General features: G+C 36.6%; 1 protein-coding gene across 6 annotated transcripts in view; it reads left to right on the forward strand.

Annotated features, from left to right (window-relative positions):
* The window catches only part of Nbeal1 (neurobeachin like 1), a 153,232-nt gene that overhangs the window by 28,788 nt on the left and 99,715 nt on the right, over nucleotides 1-24,729 (forward strand). For 4 of the 6 annotated variants that reach the window (XM_085837734.1, XM_085837726.1, XM_085837731.1 and 1 more), the window contains exons 8-12: nucleotides 7,719-7,804; nucleotides 13,679-13,985; nucleotides 16,204-16,310; nucleotides 20,111-20,197; nucleotides 22,440-22,523. In XM_085837734.1, the coding sequence (XP_085693860.1) occupies nucleotides 7,719-7,804; nucleotides 13,679-13,985; nucleotides 16,204-16,310; nucleotides 20,111-20,197; nucleotides 22,440-22,523 (671 nt within the window). The remainder of the gene's footprint in view (nucleotides 1-7,718; nucleotides 7,805-13,678; nucleotides 13,986-16,203; nucleotides 16,311-20,110; nucleotides 20,198-22,439; nucleotides 22,524-24,729) is intronic. The other 2 variants (XM_021162943.3, XM_085837745.1) reach the window with 2 other exon arrangements.

Genomic DNA, 24,729 nt, shown 5'->3' on the forward strand with positions numbered 1-24,729 from the left:
CAGACTGAGACTGTCATGTTTGGCAACAAGTGCCTAGTTTGGTTGTAGTATGCTTTGGTTGCTATAACAGAATCCTGGAGACTGTGATGTAAGCTCTGAAGTTTATTTTCTCATAGTTTTGGAGCCACAACTGTGTAAGATCAAGGTCCTAGCAGGATTTGGTTTTTGGCTCCTCCGTGTTGTATTCTCAGATATTAGAAAGACTGATAGCTCTTTTCACAAGAACAGCAATTTTGTTGTATCAGGCACCTTTCTCATCTTATCTAACTGTAATCACCTCTTCATAAGCCCTGGCTCCAGTATAGTTAAGCTCCAGTATAGCTACAATGTAAATTGTAGGTGTGTGACTTAAGACAATTGGTATTTGAGTTTGGGAGGAAGAGTTCAGTCTGTACTATTTCATTCCTACCCCCTTCCCTCCAGATCCACACACACAAATATGTTTATCACATACAAAATATGTTTGTTCATTCTATCCTGGCAGTCCAAAACATCATAACACATTCCAATATTGACTCTCAGTAGTCTACAATTCAAAATCTCCTCTAATTGTTTCTTAATCAGATATGAGCAAAACTCAGGTGCAGTCACAGCAAGGAAACATCCCTCTTCAGTTGTGAACCTGTGATAGACACTTCCAAAGCACGCTGGTGAGGCAGGCATGGGATGTAGAAGAAAGGGTGACATGTTGCAAGCTTTCATAAAACCTGTAAAGAGAACACATTCCATTAGACTTGTAGATTAAAAGTAATCTTTATTTTAGTAATTTGCACTTCCATTAGGGAGGTAGTGCTGTGTCTTCCAGCTCTATAAGGCATCCTGTTTGTTTGTTTATTTAGTTACAATTATTGTATGTAACTGTGCATGATGCGTGTGGACACACATGCTGCATTATGCATGTGGAAGTCAGATGAATTTGTGGAGTTAAGTTTTTTCCTTCGACTTTTAAGTAGTTCCAGATTAGGAGTCAGGTTAGTAGCTTTGCACAGAAGAGACTCTACTGGCTGAGCTGTGTTGCGGGCTTTTAAAAGAAAATCATATAGGGATTTGCTCTTTCTACTTTCTCTGAGTTACTGCCCATGTGCTTGTCTTTGTGAGCACAGTCCTGCTTTGAGTAGGTTATCTTGATCCACTGAAACTGTGGTAAGGTCCTCTAAAATTGAAGAAATCTAACAGTATACCTTTGTTCTTTCTTATTTTCTCTTGTTCTCTTTAGTTGAAAATGGTAATATCTTTACTGTTATAATTCCATCCTTATCTTGACCTGAGCTGAAATGGCTAATTAAGTCAATATTATGTAGTCAGTGGAATCTTGGCCTGGATTTCTTATATCCTGGACTCCTTATATCACCAGTTCTTGTGATCTCTGTCAAGAATGGAGGTGAGAGGCTCAATATAGTATAGAAGATATGGGAATTTTATTGTAGAGTGGGATTCATTCTCAATGAGTGAGTGGATAATGGCCAAAGAGGCCTGTTGAGCTGATCTATATTCTAGGAAGGCTGTATACTGTTCTCTAAATTCTGAAACAAGTAGATTTTCCTGAGGGATTGTAAAGTGGTTGATGGACTTGTTTAGATTGTTCCATTTAGGAGGGAGCCATGGTATGCCCATTCTCTTTAATATTAGAGTTTCTCCTTCTACATAAAAATCTTTAAAAAATTTAGAGCTTTTGAAGCCCGCTTTACTTATCTATTAATGTTCTTTTAGGCACTCCACGATGCATTTGGGTCCAGAGATAAGAATCAAATCTCATTCTTCTTATTAGCAATTAAATTTTTGGCTATTTGAGACGTTTGTTTAATAGAGTTCTAACCTCAGTGTCTTCTAAGTCTGTTAATACCTAGTTAGTTGTCTTAATACCTCCCCCAACAGCCACCCCCTCACACACACATACCAAGAGTTGAGTTCCTAAAGTCATTTAGGAGTGTAACATTGGGCTAATCTTTCTGCTTTGGATTGAAGTTGGATATAAAAGTGTTTAAGGTCTCTTCTTTTAGTGACTTTCAGGCCTCAGAGGAGAATCAAGGGGATCCAGAAAGGACTTAGACTTGCAGGATTATTTGAGGTGGGTTGAATGTAAATAAGAGGAAAAAAAAATCAAAACAGTAGTTAAAAAAACCACACAAGACTTAATCTGTTAAGATTACAGTAGATATGACTTATTTCCTCCTTGGAAAATCTAGAGATCCACTTCCAAAGTTATTCACCGAATGAAAAAAAAAAAAGAAAGAAAGAAGGGAAGCAAGATAAAAAATGAAAAGGAAAGAATATGACTGCTCCAAAGTACGGTGGAGGAGAAGGTTTATTGTAGGTAAAAGGGCGAGCATAGCCAGAGATATCTGGAAGGGTCCAGAGTGATCATGGCCAGTCTGAGCCAGCACATGAGGGGAGTTGGGGGAGGGGCAAGGCGAATGCTAGGAGGAGAGTAAAGGGTAGACAAAGAGGACCAGCATAGCCAAAATGGACGGATTATATAGGGAAGAAACTTCTGGCCTGGAGAAGTTTAGGGTAGGGGGCAGGGTGGGAGAGCCTGATGGCCAGGTCTGCTTTGATATGTCAAATAGATACCCCAGCCAGTCAGTTCCTTGGTTTGAGACAAAGTTCACCACAAGAGAGTGTGTGTCCAACATAGATTGTGCCTATGGTTTGATTTTTTTCATTAAAAAGAATTTTTAAAAAATCATTTATTTGTCTGTTTGTGTTGAGTGTGCCACAGTTTGCTTGTGTGGAGCTCAGAGGACAGTTTGCAGGAGTTGGTTCTCTCTAACATGTGGGTCCTCAGATCAGGCTCAGGTTGTTTGTCTTGGTGGCAAACACCTTTTAAGCTATCATTCATCTCTGGATCTTGAACCTACTTTTGTAATGTGGTATAGATGAGGTAGTAACCAAGCACATACATAAAATAGTCAACCTTAATAGAAAGTACAAGTGCCTCTTGTTGGGTGATGACGGTGTTTAAAGCAATGCTTTTGTACAGTTGCTTAAAAAAAAATCATTTGTAATTTAGAATTAAGAGAAATTCCCTGAGCTATAAATTTATAAATGATTCTCCTTCCCAAGTAGTCCACTGACATCCACATCTGTGCCGTAACAAACATGTGCCCCTACCCTCCATCCCTGGTAAATACATAATTGGAAAGAGAAGGAAGGAAGGAAGGAAGGAAGGAAGGAAGGAAGGAAGGAAGGAAAGAAAAGGAAGGAAAGGAGGGAGGGAGGGAGGGAGGGAGGGAGGGAAGGAAAAAGCAAACGAACCAGTAAATTGTTGGCCCTAAGGCTTCTCCATGTAAATTCATATGAACGCTGTTTTCCGCATTGAAAAGCAGTTTAGGCAGCCTCCATATCCCTTAAGCAGTCTCTGTAACCTGTGATTTTTATAACCTTGTTGGAATGTGTTGGTTAGACTAGGCTTCCTCTTCAAGCAGCAGATCTACATATAGAAAAGGGCATTGATAAGTCACCTCTGAAGGGGTTAGGACAAAAACTATCTAAAGTAGGAGGAGGGCTATTGATAATCTTGCCCTTCAGATAAGCTGAGTATACTGGCATAATGTTTTAAAAATAACTTTACAGTTTGATTAAAATGTCCCACGGTTTTAGAAGAATAAGGTCTCTAATTGTCATAAAGATAGCTTCAAATTCCCAGAGATTTGGGTATAGACTGAGTGATTTGGGAAGCAAATGAAGGCACATTACTATTTTAAGAGCTCTTGAGAAGCCAAATGGAAGAATATTTTTCAGAAAGAGGGCTTCAGATTCTTTAGTGGCCCTTTCAGGTTGAGTGGCAAGGCCCCTGTTTGTCCTGGGCAAGGATCACCAAGATCCAGTAAGGGATAGTCCGTTGCCTGTTTGGCTGCTGCATCTCCTCTGCTGCTTTCCTAAGGTTTCTTTCTGACTTATTAGATAGCCCTTTAATGGGCTGCTGTTATTTCAGCCAGCAGCTATATTGTAATGAATCTGAAATCCATAATTGATGAAACTATTTTTAGCAGTAGGGTAAATTCTTTCAGAGGGCAGTGTGTGTATGCATTACCATGTCAGTCAGTATACAAAGTTGCCATTTGCCCTGGTGAAGTAAGAGCTCAAATTAAGCCTGCTCTTATAACCAGTTATGCTGATTTCTGGGTGCTGGTTTATTCTTCATTCCTCACACAGGAACTTGTGTCAGTGAACCATATTAAATCTGTGAACTTTGAGTAAGGTAAACCATACTTGGGAAGGAAATGAAGTAGAGGAGTTGAGGTGGTAACATAAAAGAAGAATATCTAAAACACTGGGAGATTTCAGTTTTAGTAGAAAGCTTGTTTGCTGTAAAGTATAAGGAGGCAGTGGATAAAATCCAAGGGTGTTTTCTATTAAGAGAAACAGCTACTATTTTTGTTGTTTTCTTTTGTTTGTTTTTGTTTGTTTGGTTCTTGGAACCATAGTATCTCTACAAAGTTCTGGCTGTCCTAGAACTGAGTATATCAGGTTGGCCTCGAACTCACAGACTCTATCTGCATCTGCCTCCTAAGTGCTGGGATTAGAGGCTACAGCTACTATTCTGATGTATCCTGTCAACTCTTGGGTAACTGAGCCAATTTTGATAAATATCCTACAAGCAGATAGATAGCTTTGACTTAGGGCATAGTTGAGAACTCCAGGGTTATGCCCTGCTATTTGGTAACACACAATTTAAAAGGTCTGCCAGGTTGGGATAACCCCCAAAGACCAAGCACTGACTGAGGAAAGCTTTTACTTTAGCATAAGACTTCTCTTGTTCTTATTCCCATGAAGGAGAACTTGGTTGCTTCCTTTTAGTGATTCATTTAGATGCTTATCTAAAAGGCCATACATAGAAACCCAAAGTCTATAGTAGCCAGTTAGTTTCCCAAAGGCCCTAAGGTGTTTTCTAGTGGTAGGATTTAAGAAGGATCTGAATGGCTTTGATTGGATCAGTTCGTTGAGTCATATGACTCTCAGATATGATACTTGCATATATTCCGTGACCCAGGAAATTGAAAGGCCGTGTTAGATGATTTAGGGTCTCAAATGATTCCAATTTGTTGACAATATCCAAAACCTTATAGATAGAAGCTAGTGGAACATAGTAGGCCCTTTTCTGTCCACCAGGCCAATCAAGGTGTTGAATTGTCTGTTTCAATATCATACACTGTCTTCAAAACTTGTTTCATTTGATGTTTATTGACTTCGACTTCGAAATAGAAGTCATATTACCTTGCTTTTTTGTTTTTTGTTGATTTTTTTTTTTAATGGTTGACTTAGTTGGAGGATATTTGTAAGGGCGAAGTGACCATACTTATTTGTTCTGGAACATCTCTGAAGACATTGAGGTTGACTTGGGGAGGGATGTATGCTTTGAATAATCAAAAGAAGGTGACTTGTGGAGCTTTTTGTGTGCGACTTTCAAAATCGCCGTCTTTTTCATAGCCTTTGGATAGGACAGAGATTTTTCTTTTCCACTTTTGGTACAATATCCATATAAGAGGTTTTCAGATAACTTTATTTTTATAATAATAGTTTGAAAACATAGTCTTTTTGTTTGTTTGTTTTGTTCTTGTTTTTTGCTATCAAAATGTTCATCCCTACCTGAAATAATATTTGTTGTATGTTTTGCCAGACATTAATACTAGTCTTAGCATACTTTAAAAATTTTTTTAAAAATCTCTGTTTTTATATGTTGCACATAGCTGCATGCATGTGACATCAGAGGAAGGTAGTTGGTCTACCTGTGAATCCTGATGTTGAATTTAGGCTACCAGGCTTGGCAGCAGTTGACTTTGCCTGCTGATTCATCTCATTGCCTTTCCTAAAGAACTTTAGATTAGACAATATTTGGTATGTATGTTTTATATCCTTTATACTATTTCTTTTTTTAGGTTTTTTTCCCTGTGGTTGAATGAAACACTTACCTTATGTCATAATGTAAGATTTTAAGACAGTTCTGCTTACCCATCTTTGTAGGGTTTTTTGCCTTATTGTGGAATTTTATATTACTTTGTTAGGATTGTTACTCAGACACAAACCAAGTGCTCCATGTATTTTTGGAGCATTTTGTATAATTTTCTCTATTCCAGTATTCCATTTTGCAGATTTCAGTTGCCTTTACTTATATTTATTTCTGGTCCCTAAACTGGTCTTTTGTACCATTCTCTGCAGTAATTATGAAAGTATCCCTAAAAACAAATCTGAAGTGATCCTTGAGTTCAACATGTTTGACGCCTTCTATACATGACCGTTTTCTGACCTGATTTCTGGGACCTATTTTGTCCATTTTATACTGTTTAAAACAGGAAAGCATGTGTATGACAGTTATTCCAACATAGTTGTAATGGCTTCATTTTTTTAATTACAGTTTTCTGTTAGAACATTTTATAGCTCTGTTTGGCAGTGTTGTGTATGAAGTTGGATATTTGTCATTCTGTTGTGTAAGAATGTAGTAAAGGCAAACAGCATTTATTACAGGATGGTAAAAAGAAAGGGCAGACAAGGGATGGGCAGATGGCTCAGTCACTAAAGTACTTGCTGTGCAAACATGAGGACCTACACCATAGCACATGCCTGTAATTCCAGTGTTCCAGGACATCACTTACATGTACATGAACTTATTAACACCTCTCCCAGAATCGGAGTGGAACAACAGTTTGTCAGTAGAGAACTGGGTAATGCAAACTGGGGATAGAGATCAAGGAAGCCTGGTTAAAGAAATGCTCATCATGATTTAATTTTGTGCTTTGGTGAATAAGATGAATAAGGTAAATTATCTGTTAAATTATGGTAATATCCATAATAAATTAAAAAACTACAAGCATGTTCAGGAGAGTCAACTTTCTATATCTCTGAGTTCCACATTTGCAGATATACCTGTAGCTTGAAATCATGTAGTGGGAAAGAAATTGCATCTGTACATGCCCAGACTTTTTCTTGTTTTCCCCTCCTAAACAGTGCAGGGTTACAGTTACTTACATACTTTTTACATCATTTTAGATAGCCTCCATAATCTAGGACGGTTTAACATATATGGGAGGATTGGTATAGGCTCCAAGCAAATTCTGCATCATTTTACTCAGGGGCTTGAATACCCATGGCTGTTTGTATTCTGAGGTGAGGCTCCTGGACCCAATGAGTCCTGAATTCCTGAGAAAGACTGTATATTATATAGCTCATTTTTCTTTAAAAAATAATTTTTTAGGGTGGAGAATGTTGTAAGTTGAGGACCAGATCAAAGGGAAACTTTTCTTAATTGTTTGTTTTTCTTTGACATGTAGCATTTAAAAATAGCGAAAAGTTTTATTATGCTAAAGCACATATAAGTGCTAGAAGTGTAGAAATTGATCCTTGGAGTTGATTTAGTAAATCTTTTTATTTAACTCTTCCATTTTGTAATTCACTAAAGTAAGGGTCAGTTGCTAAAACAAAAAGAAGTGAATTTAATTTAGGACAGGGGTAAGTTCTTGTTCTGTCACTTAGTAACTATGTTACTTTAGATGAGATAATAACTATAGTAGCTCATTCATGATGGGACAAGATGTCCTTATATGGATTACTATGGGAATTAAATGAAACATGACAAATGTTTGTCAGACTTTCTTTTCAACAGATTTTAGCCTTTTCACATATAGGTCTTTATGTGTCAATTTTCAAGCATTCCTTAGACATGAATTGTGTTCTGAAATAGAAATCTTATTTATTTGTTTATTTGTGTATTATATTCACAGAATGTTTTCAGGAAAGTGAACATCTCAAGGAAAGTCTTAAGTGTTGCTTATTGCATCTCTTTGGAGCCATTGTAGCCGGTGGGCAGGTGAGGACAGCGTTGAAGTTAATGTATAGTAGTTAATAGCATCAAAGTCTCTCCATGGATTTACTTAATGTAGTCTGTGTCTTTATAACTCCGTGCTTCATAGAACTTTTAAATTTACATTTTGTTTGAAACTAAACTTCTTAAAATCTTCATTAAAAACTTAAGTAACATTAGCACTGACAGTATTACTGGATGAATAAATTGGACAAATTTTGGTAATTTAAGTTTGTATTTCTTTTGGATTTTAGTTACTAGTTATTATTTTAAAGTATAGAGGAAATCAGCCTTATAGGCGTGAAGAAATAAAATTCTAGCCAGCTTGATTTTCAGTTATAAATTAGTCACTCTGTTGCCTATTTGCAATTATTAAATATATTTATATAACTATTTATGCATGTTCCAGCAATCCTAACTAATTTCATTGTTTACAAAATTGAATTTCTAGTTTTTCTGTGTTTGGTGTCTTAAAAAGTAGGTTTCTTGGTGGCACACGCCTTTAATCCTAGCACTTGGGAGGCAGAAGCCAGCCTGGTCTACACAGTGAGTTCCAGGACAGCCAGGACTATACAGAGAAACCCTGTCTCAAAAAACAAAAACAAAAAACCAAAACAACAACAACAACAAAAAAGTATGTTTCTGGCAAGCTGAGTACAACCACTAGTTGCCAACAGGCTAATGATAATTCAGAGAGAACATTGTATACACTTTCTTAAACCATGTAGTTTAAGAAATTCTCTACCCGTTATGTACACTTTGTGTTCGATACCCCTTTTGGAATTTGATAAAGCCCCTTATTAGAATTTCTTAAATGTCTAAAGTAAAATACATATCATAAAAGACAAAATAATTTGAAATTTGCTGAAATGTTAAGAAAACAAATTTATGACATTGTGTGTGTGTGTTTTGTTTTGTTTTGTTTTGTTTTGTTTTGTTTTGTTTTGTTTTGACACAGGGTTTCTCTAACAGCCCTGACTGTCTTGAAGCTCAATTTGTAGACCAGGTTGACCTCAAACTCACAGAGATCCACCTGCCTCTGCCTTCTGAGTGCTAGGATTAAAGGGGTGAGCCATTGTGCCTGGCACTTATGTGTGTGTGTTTTTATGTGGTCCTGAGATTGAATTTATGGCCCCACACATGATATAGACAGATACTCATGCTATTGAGCTATACTCCAGCTCTATACTCCACTATAACTTTTCCTAATGTGTAAAACAACAGGGTACAGCAGTGAGTAAGGCATGTGCTACAAAGCCTTAGTTAAAGCTGTGCAGGAAGTTGACAGGAGGAGTCCTTGAGCCTAGGAGTTTGAAAGAACAGGATATCTGACCTAGGAAGGGCCAACATTTGATAGGCTGTGCAAGATCTTGTTATATCATAATAGCTATAATAATAGGATAGTACATAGAATTTTTATTCATGACAGAATGGCAAGTATTGCTTACATTGCTGTGTTTTGTTATTTACATTTAAATTTGAATGAAATACTAAATTTCAAATAGTCTACTAGAAATAAAGAAATATGTTTTTATTCAAGTTTATAGATTCTTTGAATTCCTGCCTTCCCCCTTTTCTTTCTTCTCTTCTTTCTTCTTTTTCTTTTCTAAAACTTTCTTGTTGTTGTTCTTTTGAGACAGAATTTCTTCTGTGTAGCACCCCTGACTGTCCTGTGTAGCACCCAGACTGGCTCTGTAGACCAGGCTGGTCTGGAACTCATAGAGATCTGACTGTCTCTGCATCTCCAGTGCTGGGTTTAAAGGTGTGTGCCACTGTCTTAGTTAGGGTTTTACTACTGTGATCAGAATCCATGACCAAGGAAATTCTTGTAAGATTTAATTGGGGCTGGCTTATAGGTTCAGAGGTTCAGTCCATTATCATCAAGGCAGGAGCATCCAGGCAGGCATGGGGCTGGAGGAGCTTGAGAGTTCCACTTCTTGTTCTGAAGGCAGCTAGCAGAAGACTGGCTTCCAGGCAGCTAGGACAAGCATATTAAAGCCCATGCCCACAGTGACACACCTACTCTCCTAATAGTGGCATTCCCTGGGCCAAGCATATACAAACTGTCACAGCCACCATGTCTGGATTCCCCTTCTTTTCTTTCTCTGTCTTCCTGTTTTGAAATAGTAGTCTTTTATTTTACATGGAACATTCTTGTACATATAGCAAATTACATGTTTAGATTATAATTCTATTTAAAAACCTAGAATTCTTGAAACTCTTTAATTTCATTTAAATACAAAACTTCATTGATATTGTGCATATTACCTGATCACTTTGGAGGCATCTTGGAGATGATATTTAGATTTTCTACAATTGAGAGCTCTCACAAAGGCTCTTTTTTTATGCCAGTAAGAACTTTTTGTTACATAGCAACAGGCATTCCTTGTCTTCCAGCAGGTGATGAGAAGTCCTTATAATCCACCAGGAAGCCCAAGTAGGGACACTGGATACTGTGTTCCAGTTTATTGTTTTGTTTGGAGACCTAAGAGGCTACTGTTTTATTCTTAAGTAAATGCGTAAACTGATAATTTGATATATTTATGTGTAATCCCTCCCCTTTTTTTCTCTAAGATTGTATTTTGAGATGGGATTTAACTATGTAACCCTATGCTGGCCTTGAACATAGGATCCTCCTGCCTCTCATGAAGGCTGGGATTACAGACACGTTCTTTTGTGCCAGGGTGACTGATTCCTTTTAATTAATGTATCTAATGTATCTAGGTATATTCAAGTGTGTTTTCTAGTATGTAAATCCAGTCCAAGATTGGGTTTCCTACTGATGAAATTCTCTCCCCGTGTTTTCTATTCTTGTTTGTATATATATTATACTATTCTTTTAATGATCTTCACATCCAGTTCATATTCATACCTATCACTTTTAGATAGTTGCTAAAATTTCTTTCTCTGGTTTATTCATTCTGTCCCCTTTTTAGAATCCAGTGTATCTATTTGACTTCCCGGTTGTATTTGTGCACTTCTCTTGATCCTAATGGAAGGTAGCAGTCTTCCTATAATATAGGAAATATAGAACAGTTGTCTATATTTAACTTTCTGTTGTGTTTGTTTGTTCCTTTGTTTGTTTTCTTCTTCCAAGACCGATTTCTTTGTGTAGCCGTGGCTGTCCTAGAACTAGCTTTGTAGACTAGGCTAGCCTCAAACTCACAGAGGTCTGCCTGCCTCTGCTTCTCAAAATGCTGGGATTAAAGGCGTGGGACACCACCAGCTGCCTTACTTCTGCTTTACGTCTGCCTTATCACTTTGCTGTATTAACTGATTTACTTCTTTTGGATTGTTATCTCACAATTTTCATAACCTTTTTTCAGCATTGTGTACAGGAATTGACAGATATACATGAAAAAATAAGAATGGTATTGCCATTAACTAAGGGAGAACCTATTTGAATCTCTTTCACCTTTGAGTACTTAGAGACATATTCTTGTTAGAACTCATGAATTATGAGGCTCAAAGATAATTCTGTGATGAACACTTACTATGAAAAATAAAAGATACCAGAGATTCAATGTATTGTTTTATGTACAAAAACTTCTCAGAATCTTTGTGATCAGTAAGTCAGCTTAACTTAGTGGAAACAGAAGGTTGCTTCCTGGGTGTTAGGTCAGGGTAAGGCAATCTTAGTTGACTTTCAAGTCAACTTGATGATATCAAAAATGATGATAAAAAAATTTTATGATTTTCTACCATAAAAGAAAGAATTCTAATGACAGGTGTTTCCCAAAGCACTGTGCTGGAATTTCCCATTGACATATTTGCCTTTTAGCTCTGTGGCTACACATAAGAGAACCTGCCATGTTTGTTAAGAGTAAGGACATGGGTTGACCTAGCTTTGAATCTTGTGTCCATTCCACAGAGGTCAAGCTCAGAAAACTTATTTGTCTTTTGATTTACTTGTTTATAATATGGAAACAGTGACATTCACAGAGTAGTTATCAGGACTAAAGGACACATAATCAAAGTAAAACAATGGACAAAGTGGCCCTATTTATAAAAACTAAGGGAGTTAGAATTGTATTCAATTTTTGATTTGCTGTATAATAGTAAAACTATACAAGTTTAATTTAGTTTCTTTTATCTTTGGAAAAAAGCCCTGCAGTTGTGGAATTATAGGTGTCGCTTAGTGAGACCGTGCATACAGCATGTGGCAGCCCTGGGTTCAGTCCCTAGCACTTGGGGTGGAAAGAAAGAAAGTAAAAAGGTAGTCAATGGCTTGGAGGTAAGGTGGTGGATCTAGGCTCTGCAGGGACTCTTGATTCCTTCTGAATGTCAGTTTGTGAGTAGCTGCTAGAGTTTTGACCATAGTGTTATCATTTGGAACACAAAATTGGGATCATGAAGGAGAACTAAGAAATAGGCTATCATTCTCATTTCTTCTTTCCCCCTCCCTCATCCTCCCCTCTTTAAAGACAAGTCTCACTGTATAGCCTTGGCTGGCTTGGAACTCATTTATAGATTGGGCTAGCCTCGAAACCATGGAAATTTGTGTGAGATGTGTACCACTGCTTCTGGTCAGTCCTTCTGTGTGTACTTTACCAAACCCCCATCATTGTGACTGTGAAAGGTACAGTCATGTCTAGGTGATAAAACTCAATTCCTGGGCCTTCTTATCAGCAGGTGTAGTAGTAGGCAATATGATCTTTATTCTTGGTAGCCGTGTATCCAGGAAAACATCACGAATTCTAGTCAAGATTTTAGGGGAGATTGAATACTGAGTGTGACATCAGTACTTTTCTCCTATATTATTATTTATTGCTTACTATTGGTATTAATGAGATCAAAGTTACCTACAGACTATTGCACAATTATGTTTGTTAATTAGATATGTTTTTCTCCTGCATGACTGTACAGTAAACCTAGGGATTCACATTCTATGAATCCCTAGACATTGTACTGTATACACCAACTCTGAACCCCTTTTTTCCCACAATTGAATTTTGAGGTCTCACTAAATCAGCTGCACTAGCCCTGAACTCACTTTGTAGCCCACACAAGAATTGAACATTTTAGTCCTCTTTCCTTCAGAAAATAGCAGGGATTATAGGCCTGTACTATCAGGCCTGGCTTCATTATATTTCAACAACAACTATTTGCTTAATATAAAGAGTTTCAAAAATGTTTGTAGAATCAGTTAGTTTTATATAACTAACTTATTTTTATGAAATGGGTTTACCTGTAAATAGCAAAACCTAAAAAGTTTAGTGAAATTGATTTTTTTTTTTCAAGACAGGGTTTCTTTGTTTATCCCTGTCTGTCCTGGAACTCATTCTGTAGACCAGGATGACCTCTGCCTCCTGAGTGCTGGGATTAAAGGTGTGCACCACCATGCCTGGCTGAAATTGATGTTTTAAAATTTTTGGTTAAGAAATTTAAATGCAGGCAGTGGATACAGAAACTGAGAACTGTTCGTGGGCTAAGTAAGATCCTTTGAGTATCCTGTTTTTACCCTTTGTTCTCTGTCTATTCTTTAATTCTTGGGTTTTATGTTTTCTAATGTAAAGGTGGCTCCAAGCATTGGGTTTGCTCTCCAGGCTCAGGGTGGATGGGGAGAAAAGAAAGAGAAAGAATGAAAGACCCCCATTTCATTTTTTTTTTCTAAAAATAGCCTTGTCATGATCTTTGTCCTCTGTTTCTGAGTAGAACTATCTCAACATGTTACTTTTAGCTGCAAAGGATGGAAATGAATTTCAGATTAGTAGTGAGCCAAGTAAGACTTAGATATGGGTAACATTTGCATTGTCTATTGAGAATATCTGTTATCAATTAATAACTATATTTAAAAGAAGTTACTTGTAGGTGTACTAAGTTTTTTATTGTAAATATATAAAACCTTAGTTTTATCTTTTATTGTTTTTAATGTTTCAGAGGAATGCTTTGCAAGCAATTTCTCCAGCCACCATGGAAGTTCTTATGCGAGTTTTGTCTGATTGTGATTCATGGGAAGAAGGAGATCCTGAGGAAGTGGGTAGAAAGAGAGAACTAACTCTGAAATGCCTTACACAAGTGGTGCATATCCTTCTTACTAGCAGCTCTGACCAGCGTCAGGTGGAGACCAGTACCATCCTGGAGAACTATTTTAAGTTGCTTAATTCTGATCACTCAGCTTTGCCTAAGCAGGGGAGGTCCAGGCGGTGGGAAAGCCAGTTCATAGCTCTGCAGATTAAGATGCTCAGTAAGTATTCAGTGAAGTTTTTCCTCAGTTTATATTTGCTTTCTTATTCAGTTTCTTTTGAAATACAGGTCTATTGTATTAACAGTGTTGACTTTTTAGTTCAGGTAATGAATATGTAGATTTTTGACTTCCAAATAATTAGTATGAAATTGATTTGGTTAGATTTTTACTTTATCAAGGAAAAACTTGTTTATATTCTTTTTTGAAGTCTAATCCATTAAAATGTCTCTGCTAAAACAGAATCAGTTATGACTAAAATTGTCAGGAAGGTTTGAGAAGGTACCATTTGTAGTTTTTAATATGATGAAGTTAACTTGGTAAATGCCTCTAACATTTCTGTTCTTTAGAGGTCCCCTGTGTCTTTTCTTTTTCTTCTTCTTTTCCTCCTCCTCCTCCTTCTTCTTCATCCTCATCATCTCTGTGCAAGAATATCTCGTTTCTATGCTTTGCTAACTCTCTAGCCAGTTTAAATGATTCCTTTTTTTAAAAAATAAAACATTTTATTTATTTAATTATTTTATATATATGATGAGTACACTATAGCTGTCTTCAGATATTCCAGAAGAGGTCACCAGATCTCATTACAGATGGTTGTGAGCCACCATTTGGTTGCTGGGAATTGAACTTGGGACCTCTGGAAGAGCAGTCAGTGCTCTTAACTTCTGAGGCATCTCTCCAATCCCCATGATTCCCTTTTTTTTTCCCCTTCAAAATGATTGACTTTTGTTTTGGTTATAGTGTATTAGTGTAGCACATACTTCCCATCAATTGGTTTAATCAACAATAGATGATGCCCACTCATTCTTCCCTTCTAAAGGATGAATGTATAGAGATTAGCTATGCAGTAAATTTCCCAAGGTCTTTCAGTTCATATTGAACAGAACTAGCACGGAAAGGCGAAGCCTCCTGACTGTAGTCAGCTTTGTGATCCTGAAGAGAGAATAAGTCATGCCAAAATGAGTGATATTGCAAGTATATCCTAGACTCTGGAATCCAGGTTAAACATATCAAGTGGTTATCCCTTATTTTTTTTGTAGTTTTATTGTAAGCATGTATTTGGAAATGACAATAGCTATAATTAAAATATTCAACCTAATACAAAATAATGTTTCTCTTTATCTGAGTAATTTTTGTTGTGTAAATAGAGCAACAAATAAGATACAGAAGCACAGCACGGCGCTTCCTATGAGACGTCGTGTCATGTGCACTCTGCATTTAAAAGGGTCACTGATGGAAACCATGATGACAGTTCAGTACGTTGTAAATTGTTATCAATATGTCATATGATTCTCGTTGTATTACTTGTGTTAGATTGTTAAAGAAATGAATTCATTACAGTGGTATATATTGTAATTATGCTAAACTAGGAGACTTAGTAAGAAAAATGAGAATAAAAGGTTTGGTTTTCTTCTTGATTTCTTTTGTTTGTTTGGTTGGTTTGGTTTTTTTGAGATGGTTTTTCTGTGTAGCCTTGGCTGTCCTGGCACTCTCTCTGATAACGAGGCTGGCCTTGCCTCCCAAGTGGTGGGACTAAAGGTGTTCACCACCACCCAGCTGAGAGCCAAAACTTTTTATATCTCATCACTCAGCTATAAGAAACAGTAATGAACTGGTATATAAATTCATATGTACATATATTAATTTAGAAATAAAATATTATTGAAGAGGTAAATTATATGTTTATATAGAAAATTAAAAACTATAGTTTTTAGTTCATATGTTATTTTCTGTAGTTACTGTAAGTTGTAAGTTTAAAAATCAGTTTGATTCTCTGTTAGAATTCATTTTTATTAGGAACTATGATATTTTTCATGCCAGATATCCTTTGATTTCTTGATTAGATTATCACTGCAGTAGGAAATGAGAAATAAATGTTATCATTGCTTTTCTGGGCCATGCATTCATTTCATAGTGTTTAAATATGACTACTAAATATCAAACAGATAGTAATAGCAAATCAAACATAGAACTTGAGCCTTTTAGAACACCTTGGCAGGCTCCTGAAAAATATTTGCCAGTCATATGTAAAATTAAAACTAGCTTGAATTATAAAATAGTAGAAAATATTCGTTTTTCTTAATTACAGCATTTGTTTTCTGTTCATCTCCCAGTCACTGTACATCTGTCAACTGAAAAGTCTAACTTTAAAATGATAGCAATAGATGTTTCATCCTAAATTTTTACTTTTACATGAGAGATTTTGTTTTAATTTTTATAGATACCATCACAGCCATGTTAGATTGCACAGACAGGCCCGTTCTTCAGGCCATTTTTCTCAACAGTAATTGCTTTGAACATCTCATACGACTTCTACAGAACTGCAAGGTACTTTATTATTATTGTTTATGAAAAATTGTTTACCTATTTAGTTATTTGCATGTGGGTATGTACCACAGCATGAATGTGGACAGTCAGAAGGTAGCTTGTGGGAATTGATTCTATTCTCCTAACATGGTTTAGGGATTAGACTTGGGTTGACAGGCTTGGCAACAAGGGCCTTATCCTCCTGAGCCATCTTGCTGGCACTGTTAAGATTTTTAAACATTTTTTTTTTTTTTAATTTGGGCATAGTGACACATCCCTTTGATCCTAGCACTTAAGAAGCAGAGGCAGGTGGATCTCTGTGAGTTTGAGGGCAGCCTGGTCTACCTAGTGAGTTCTAGGACAGCTAGAGCCAGTTAGTGGGACCTTGTCTCAGAGGAAAAAAACCACCAAAGTTTGTTTTGATTCAGATTTGAGCACATCACTACCGACATTTTTATTGTTAATTTGTGTTTTCAATTCATTACATAGTCAAATTTTATCTTTTTAAAACAAACTGATTTAATTATCATTATTAAATTAGAGCATATTAGTATGTATGTATATATACCGTACATCACAGATCAGACAGAATGAGACACAAAGTTTTATACTTTGTCATGGGTCTCTGATCCAGTGAGAGGTGGATGTAGGCCTCTGGCCAAGGCTGTCCTCCCTCAGGATGTGCAGTTATCACTGGGCACTCAGCCTCACCTCTCACTTAGCTCAGCCCAGGCCAGGCAGAGGGCATTCAGTAGTCGTATGCCCTGGTCTAGGAACTAGGCAAACATCTAAATCCTCCAATCTCAGAAGAGCCCCTTAAAGAAAGAGCTACTCACTGTCTACATGGTGATGATAGGCTTTGTCTTGATTGAAACTAGAATTACATTGTTTGTAATTGTCTACAAGTACTAAAATTCATGTGAATTTTTTTTTGGATGATAACATTTCAGCCTAGGCATTGAAACACGCACTTGAGACCATTTAAAGTCACAGTGTCTTGCCTAGCTATTTGTCTAGAGCATACAGATGCAGTGAACTTCCTTATGCATTTGACAGTAGTTCCATCCAGAGTCATTTTCCCAGCCCAGTATTTTATATCAGGTAACTCTGAAGTTTTTCATCAATGGAATTCTATTTCTTGTAGAATTCCTAGTCACAGGGTACAAACTAGACTTGTATGTTTTTAAAATTAAGAGACTTTGTATAACAACTACAGCTAGTTACAAAGTATAGAAAACTAACCAGAACCGTGTAAGGCTCCTCGTACATGCTGCCAGTTAGCTTTTCACTGTTGTTACTGTTCTCCAGTTTACTCTTGCACAACAGTCATGGTTCTGTGTTTTATATTGTGTGCTCGTGTATTTAAGATGTTGCTTAAAAGGTTTTAGAGAGGTTGGAAACAAAACTACTCCATAGATCTGTATGTCTTTCTGTTAATTCTTGTACTTCCTAGTTGAAAACAGTTGGTTAATTCTGATATTATTCCTTAGTAAGGATTCTTGTTCTTTTTCATTTGTTCTCTCCTTCTATCATGTGGATTCTGAGGTTCAACCTCAGGTTTCCAGGCCTTGGCAGCAAGTACCCCACGGAGCCAACTCCCCAGCCCTCCGATTCCCAGAAGGCTGATGATAAATCATCATCAAGCAAGGCTAGAAAGATGGATAAGTCCAGAAAGTGCTTGTAGGGAGTTACAGGGACTGGGTTCCACTCCCCAGAACCACAGAAAAAATCCAAGCACAACCCAAACCTGTAGTTCCAGCTCTGAGAAGGTAAAGACAGGACAATCCTAGGGCTCACCTGTCAACCTGTCTATGTCTTTTTAAAAATGTAATTTTTTTTTCTCATAGCTAACCAGGATTGTGATCTAACCGTTAAGTCTTACAGAGTGATAGTTCTAAGAAATAATACATCTTTTGTATTCTTTCACCTAGTATATCACCTATTATATCACCTAGTATACTTACTCAATCTACGATAGATACAACTCACCATGTAATAGAATCTTACAGAACCACTGTCAAATAGTGATCTCTCATTTACCAAAATATGATCATATTGTACAGGTCTGTGTTTGCTGTGTTATGTGAGCTTTCACAGTTGCAGCTCTTGAGTTTGTTTTTGAGGCAGCATCTCTATGGCTTAAGCTGGCTTCAAACTCACTGTGAGACCAAGCTGCCCTTGAACTTCATAGTAATACTTCTGCCTCGGTAGCTAGTACTGGCTTTTAAAAAGTTATTAATTTCATGTTACTCATTGCATTTTTCTTTTGTACTGGACATACCCAAGAAGAAATGCTTTTAGAAGGGAAAGCCAGGCCTTTGTGGCTGAGTCTTTTCTTTCAGGGGTTTTCTCCATTTGGAAGATACATTTTTTTTTTGTCTGAATCATCACAGGTCATGTGACATTCTAGCCATCGTCTTTCAACTCATTATGTCTATAAATTAATTGGATTCATGAGGTATTTACATCTGTGCATGTTATGCTTTGATCCTGTTCTTCCATTCTTCTGCCCTTGCCACCAATACTGCCATCGTTCCTAAGCCCTAGTAATTCTTTTTCTGCTTAAATTAAATGAATTTTTGTTTGTTTATTTGTTTCAACATGTGAACAAGAACATGTGGTACCTGTCTATATCTGGCGTATTTTGTTTCACTCATTTGTCTGCAGGTGACATAATTTAATATTTTTTTCATGGTTAGCCACCACGCCCAGCTCACACACACTCTTAATAGTACCAGTAGTCATTTAGAGGTTCTGCCGGGTGAGGTAGCAGGAGTTCAGCAGTTGACTAGAACTGAGATACAAAACAAAGTATCTGACTCTAAAGCCTGTTCTTGCATTAAGCTGTATGTGTACGGCTGCTTTCTACATTATACTATCCTGCTGCCCTGCTTATTTTATATGGCATTATATAAGCCAGTGCCGTTTCTGAAATAACAGAAGTTCCTAAGAAGTTCCTTACTAGAATGCTTTAAGTCCATTCACTTTCATTTGAAGTTTCTCTTCATTCATTTGACAGAAGTTGAAACCTTTTGGGATGCCGAGTTAATGCACTGAAACTAAAGAATCTAATGACTTTTATTTCATGTAAAAGAGAATAATTATGAGCCAGTCTTACTACTCATTGGGTTAAGTCATTTGGCACTCAAGCCCAGTGACCAGAGTTTATCCATGACACTTCCGTGTGTGCAGTGTGGCATGCCTCCTGCCCACTTCATGCACACATAGAAATGTATCCTTACAATGTAAACCTCACGTGTGTCAGGGGTTTCCCTTTCCAGACTACAAAATAAATATGAATGAGGTCTGCTGAAGACTATGTTTTAACAGGACGTGAGATCAGGTAAATGTGGGTAATCAGTGCTGCATACTGACTTCCTTGTCAAACTACACGCTAGTCTCTTGAGACTCTAAGAAAAATTGCTGGAAAGAGCCTCTTTTAGTGTTTGCTTTATAGGATTTTGCAGTCCTACTTAGCTAAATCCAATATTTCCTGTGGAGTCTTTTATCCATCTCAATAGTTAACTTTCTTTTCTGAATGGCATTCTCTACTGATTATTCACGAATTTGAGAATATTAATCAGTTGTTAGTTATTGTTTTATTTTAAGATCTTTATCTACTGTAGTTATATAGTATGTAAACTACTATTAAATTGTTATTCAGAAAGCAAATAATTACATATTTCTGGAAGTTAATGTACTTCACTTGTGGATTCTTGGATTAGTTTTCAAGAGACATGGAAATCCAGCTGGACCTCATTCTGCTTTTAGGTAACAATTTAATGTTCTTTCTCCATTGTTCTTGTCTCTGTTTTTAACAGCTATTTTTAAATGCTCACAGTAAGGTGACAGACAAGAATGAGAAAGACCTTGCCAACCAATTACTGACAGAGATGAGTGAGGATCAGGTATCTACAAGCCTGCATCTTGTTTCAGCTGAAGTCCAAAATCAGTCAGTGGGATAACTATTCCTGTGCTTTTCTTATTTCTCCAAACCCACGAACCTCTAGTTCTATTTAATTTTGAGGACTATTTAAATTAAAACATAAGTCATCATTATAGTTCTATCTGTTTTAATGTGTGCGTTTTCCAGAGTGAGAAGATTAAAAGTACAGGAATGGAACCCAGTTTCAGTGTTGACCACCTGGTGATGACTCTGTGTTTGAGGGGCTTCATTTTCTAAGCACTGTGGTGTACTGGGACATGAGGGCTTTGTGAATATGTGTAGTCATGGTTAATATCTTGATTCTTCGCTTCTTATTGACACAATGATTTATAATTAAATGGACAACCTGAATCTTGGAGGAAGGGAAGAAGATGATGAACCTTTGAATGTTAATTCAGCATACAATTTGATTTGTTGTTGTTCTCCAAATTCAACCTACATGTAAAATTGTCTTTTTTTCTCAATATATTTGTTTGAGAATTTATATACCTTTTGATAAAATTATTTTAATGCTTAGGTTTACTGAGTTGTTTAAAAAGAAACTATATTATAATTTGTTATATCTTTTTTGGCTATAAAAATAGAGACTCGCCGGGCGTGGTGGCGCACGCCTTTAATCCCAGCACTCGGGAGGCAGAGGCAGGCGGATTTCTGAGTTCGAGGCCAGCCTGGTCTACAAAGTGAGTGCCAGGACAGCCAGGGCTACACAGAGAAACCCTGTCTCGAAAAACCTAAAAAAAAAAAAAAAAAAAAAAAAAAAAATAGAGACTCACAGAGTTTTTTATTGTGTTAGATTTCTCCTATTTGGACTCCAAGGGCTACTTACATATTATTATAATTTTATAAGAGACTTGTAAATTCAAATAGTAGCTATGATGAGGTCTTTTTAATTTATTCTTGAGCAAAGTCTAGCACAGCTCTTATTTATATGAATTTATGTATGCAGAATTTTAATCTATATATGAAGTCAGGACTTTGAATTAAGATTAAGTAACATAGCTACAAGTGATAGACCTTATTAACAGAAATCTAAATAATTTCTTCTATTTGCAGACCAAGTCTGTTGGGAGTTAGAACAGAGAATGCTATTTATGCAGTGGCTAGTGTCAGGTTATAATAATATTGTTTTCAAAGCAGATTTTCAGTGCTGGCTTTACAACTTTCTACCTTTTTTAATTCAATGTTAAGTATGTCTATGTATGCCTTCATAAGAGTGCAGTGCCTTCAGAGGCCAAAGAGGGCATCAAATCCATCTCTACAGCCCCAGCTTTCTACAGTCTAAGCTCAGTGCTGTAATGGTCTGTTAAGTCTTATATAACAACTATGTTGGATTTTTTTTTTTTTAAAGTATTATTGGTTTATTTTCTAGGAGAAATCTGATATTTAATGTATCTTCATATTTATGGTTAAGCCTAAATAAAAATCAGAGTTTTTAATTATTTTGTAAAACTTTTGACATTAAGCCGGGCGTGGTGGCGCACGCCTTTAATCCCAGCACTCGGGAGGCAGAGGCAGGCGGATTTCTGAGTTCGAGGCCAGCCTGGTCTACAAAGTGAGCTCCAGGACAGCCAGGGCTATACAGAGAAACCCTGTCTCGTAAAAACCAAAAAAAAAAAAAAAAAAAAAAAAAAAAACTTTTGACATTAAAGATTGCCTTCTCCAGAACTTGCCAGTACTTATAGATACATAATTCATTTTATTCATTTGCCTCAATTGTTTTTATAGAAATAGATGCTTTTTAAAAAGATAATGAGATATACGTACTTTCCATTTTAGTACAGAATTTAGAAACTAAGCAAACAAGGTTATTTAAGCTACATATTAATTACATAACAGTAATTAAGACTAGTAAGTTCAAGTCTATTTTTGAAGGTAAATTAAAGCATAATATAATTTCTAATTGCAGACCTCCCTCCCCTCCTCTTGAGATTGTCCATTATTTTTTAAAAGCATGTTTAAAGTTTGTTTTTCCCCCCGCCCTTAGAACATTTAATATAATGAGTGAATTTGCTTCATTCTTCTTGACATGTGGCTTATCTTCTGTGAATTAAGCACCTTTTTCTTGCAGATTATGTTTCAATAATCCATATGATTGGAAGAGGAATGTAATGCATGCCATTTCTTCAGATTTTCAGAACAAACAAGGTTTCCGTGTGAACAAACCTAGGTTCATTTGTTAATTTCTTGTTGTTTCCCTCTGGTAGGTATTCCAGGGGCAGTTGGATTGCTTGGCTGTGTCAGCCATTCAGGCTTTGACAGCAGTGATGAAGAATTCTCCAGCTGCTAAGGTGAAAAATGGATCTTCAAGCTTTAAAATTGATATTTTATCAATTTTTGCTGTATAAATCCCAAAGTTATATGTGAAAGTATATAAAAACACCTAGTGTAACATTTGTAATAAGTAGCTTACAAAAATAGAATCCTATAGCCACACGTAGTGGCTTCTTATAATTTGCTCATAATTTAATAAACAAACTCCTTATGGATATTCTAGTATTTTGAAAGGCACTAGCGAACATGTGTGATAATACATGCTTTTAATCCCAGCATTCACATGGCTGGCTCTCTGTGAGTTGTGGCCAGATTGTTCTTCATAGCCAGTTCCTAGCTAGTTAGGGCTATGTAGTGAGACTCACACAAACCAACCAACCAACCAGCCACTGATGACTGAACTGAACTGCACATTAATAACTGTTTATTACAGTGTTGGTCAAATGAGGATCATATTGCTGATATTAGAGGGGCCATGTTGCTGGTATTGAGAAGTGAGTGTATGGTTATTGAGCATAAAGAATTAAGTTTTACAGTATAGTTTTTAAAAATTAATACCAGTTCTGTTATTTAGTCAGTTTATAACTATCCAGAATATGAGTATTTTTCACATGTGATCACCTTGTCAGTATGGGACTTGTTTTCCCAGTGTGTGTAGAGGATTCTGTTTCTTTCTTTTTTTTTTTTTTTTTTGTGATCATTAACCTCAAGGTTTTATATCAGTTTTTTTTAAAGATTTATTTATTTTTATATATGTGAGTACATTGTAGCTGTACAGATGGTTGTGAGCCTTCATGTGGTTGTTGGGAATTGAATTTTTAGGACCTCTGCTTACTCCAGTTGGCCCCCGCTCACTCGCTCACTCAGTTGCTCAGTCCCTACTCGCTCTTCCCAATGATTTATTTATTATTATACATAGTACGTACACTGTAGCTGACTTTCAGACGCACCAGAGGAGGGCGTCAGATCTCATTATGGGTAGTTGTGAGCTACCATGTGGTTGCTGGGATTTGAACTCAGGACTTTCAGAAGAGCAATCAGTGTTCTTACCCACTGAGCCATCTCGCCAGCCCTATATCAATCTTTTTAAGATTTGTTTTTATGTGCATTGATGTTTTGCTTGCATGTATGTCCATGTGAGGGTGCTAGACCCTCTGGAACTCGAGTTACAGACAGTTGTGAGCTGTCATGTAGATGGTAGAAATTCAACCCAGGTTCTCTGGAAGAACAGCCATTGCTGTTAACCGCTAAGCTGTCTCCCCATCCCCTTATGTCAGTTTTTAATCCACTGTTTGTGACTATAGTTTTGTCTGATGATGCTCATGTACTATAAGTAGCTCATTGATTCATTGTAAGCTTTATAAGATATCTATGTAAAGTGTCAGGCATGTCAGTACATGATAAATGTTACTGTCATGACTGCCACCCAAACTTCTGACCTTCACCTCTGATCTGCTACCAAGAATAGAAACCACGGTTAAGTGTATGTCAGACCTTATAGTCTGACCTCTGATTTTACCTGCTGTATAATAATAGGGTGTTGTTGTTTGTAAGGGAAATCACTTTTAGCACTCAGAAATTCACTTATAACAGATTGCTAGTATTTCTGAAATTCAGACCTTCAATGCTGTTTAAGTAATTTTAAAGGTGATTTTTTTTTTTACTATAATGTCTTTTATGGTTTAAAATTTCAAAGGTTGTGCAATGGGTTGGGCTCTAGCTCAATGGCAGAGTATATTCTTAATGTGTTTAGTGCCTTCATCTTCCTTCCCTAAACAAGAGGTTATATGACAAAGTACCTCTTGATAAGAATTTCTTCTTATTCTTGGTACACAGCTAACTTCTTATAAAGATAACTGGTTTTACTGTTATTTTTTTTTAAGCGTTTTTATGGTCGGTGTGTCTATTTTTGGCTAAATTAATAGACTGATGTTCTGTTTTCAAGGTGTTTTCCTAGAGTTTATATTTTACTTTTTAGCTTCAGGTTTAAAAATATAAATGAATTTAAACTTTCTAATGGAGACTTGATGCTTCAGACCATTTAGATACAGGGAACAGAGAGAAAATTCTTTGTAATTTTACTCTGCCCACTTAAAATCTGAGCATTGGGGCTGGAGAGATGGCTCAGTGGTTAAGAGCACTGACTGCTCTTCCACAGGACCTGAGTTCAATTCCCAGCAACCACATGGTGGTTCACAACCATCTGTAATGGATTCTAACGCC

The sequence above is a fragment of the Mus caroli genome, unplaced genomic scaffold (genome assembly GCF_978045245.1).
Source record: "Mus caroli unplaced genomic scaffold, Mus_caroli_1 scaffold_1, whole genome shotgun sequence".
In the NCBI taxonomy this organism is placed as follows: Eukaryota; Metazoa; Chordata; class Mammalia; order Rodentia; family Muridae; genus Mus; species Mus caroli.